At 57.0% G+C, this 1009-nt stretch overlaps 1 protein-coding gene across 1 annotated transcript in view; it reads left to right on the forward strand.

Moving 5' to 3' along the window:
• Window positions 1-546: 546 nt before the first annotated feature.
• Window positions 547-1009, forward strand: part of BATF3 (basic leucine zipper ATF-like transcription factor 3) — a 5354-nt gene continuing 4891 nt past the window's right edge. Inside the window, exon 1 of the mRNA XM_015620524.2 lies at window positions 547-675. Within this exon, the coding sequence (XP_015476010.1) occupies window positions 562-675 (114 nt within the window). The 5' untranslated portion in view covers window positions 547-561. The remainder of the gene's footprint in view (window positions 676-1009) is intronic.

The following is a 1009-nucleotide window of genomic DNA, read 5'->3' on the forward strand; positions in this document are numbered from 1 at the left end:
GCATGAAAGGTTAGCCAGATCTTCCTGGAAGGATAGTCTATATTTACTCATCTTGTCAACTCTTTAACTTCATCTAAGCTGGATGACTCAAGCTTCTGAGGAAACCAGAAAAATAGGGAAGTATCTGATTTATTGAGATACCTGGGGTTTTATGACCGACTGCCCTGCAGTTTGGGAGCACATACCCTGCTCATCTGGTCATGTGTGTTCGCCTCTGTGAGTTGAGCACATCCAGGATGGTACAAGAATTACAAATCCTTTTGCAGTAGAGCAAGGATGTTGAAGTAGCTGTCAGTGCAAACGCCCCCTTTCTGAGCATAAGGCCAAGGTAATTGTGCAATTAAAATGCAAGGAAGGTGTTCCCAGAGGTAAAAGAAACAGTGTTCAGTCTGTTAAAGTACTCTCGATGGAATAGTGGAACAGAAAGATTTGTGTCTGCAGCGACTGTACTTCCAGCAGTCTTTATCTGGCTCTGCCTTTACAAGAAGTCTGTCGCATTTCCTTATTATTTAAAGGAACAGGGTGAGTAGCGAAAGTGAAAATTGCTTTATCCCAGCACGGATGCCGTGTCCTCACCCCCATGACCCTGGGCTGAGCTGGCTGTCCCTCATGTGGGGCTGCCGCCGCTTCAGAGAGCCGATGTCACAGGAGCGCGGCGGGCGGGAGCGGCCGGAGGTGAGCGGCGGGCGGCTCCCGGGGGCAGCCTGGAGAGGAGAGAAACTGCGGGGAGTTTATTTCTGCAGCCGAAAGAGCGAGGTCGGGCCTCCCGGTGGGGCGTCGAACCCAGCCGGCCCCCGGGGCTGGGGCTCTCCGGGGGGATTTTCAGGCAGCTCCTGCCCGGCAGCGCCGTGACCCGGACTTTCCCCCGGCTCCCGGCGGCTGACGAGAGCCGGCGGTCCCGGGGGGCGGTCCCGGCGGGGGAGCAGTGCGGGACGGGGCTGCGGCTGCTCCGGGGCTCCCGATGCAGGCGGGCACCATGTGACGGCCATGTGGGCGGCGGCTCCTCCCC

This window comes from Parus major, chromosome 3 (assembly GCF_001522545.3).
Source record: "Parus major isolate Abel chromosome 3, Parus_major1.1, whole genome shotgun sequence".
Lineage (NCBI taxonomy): Eukaryota > Metazoa > Chordata > Aves > Passeriformes > Paridae > Parus > Parus major.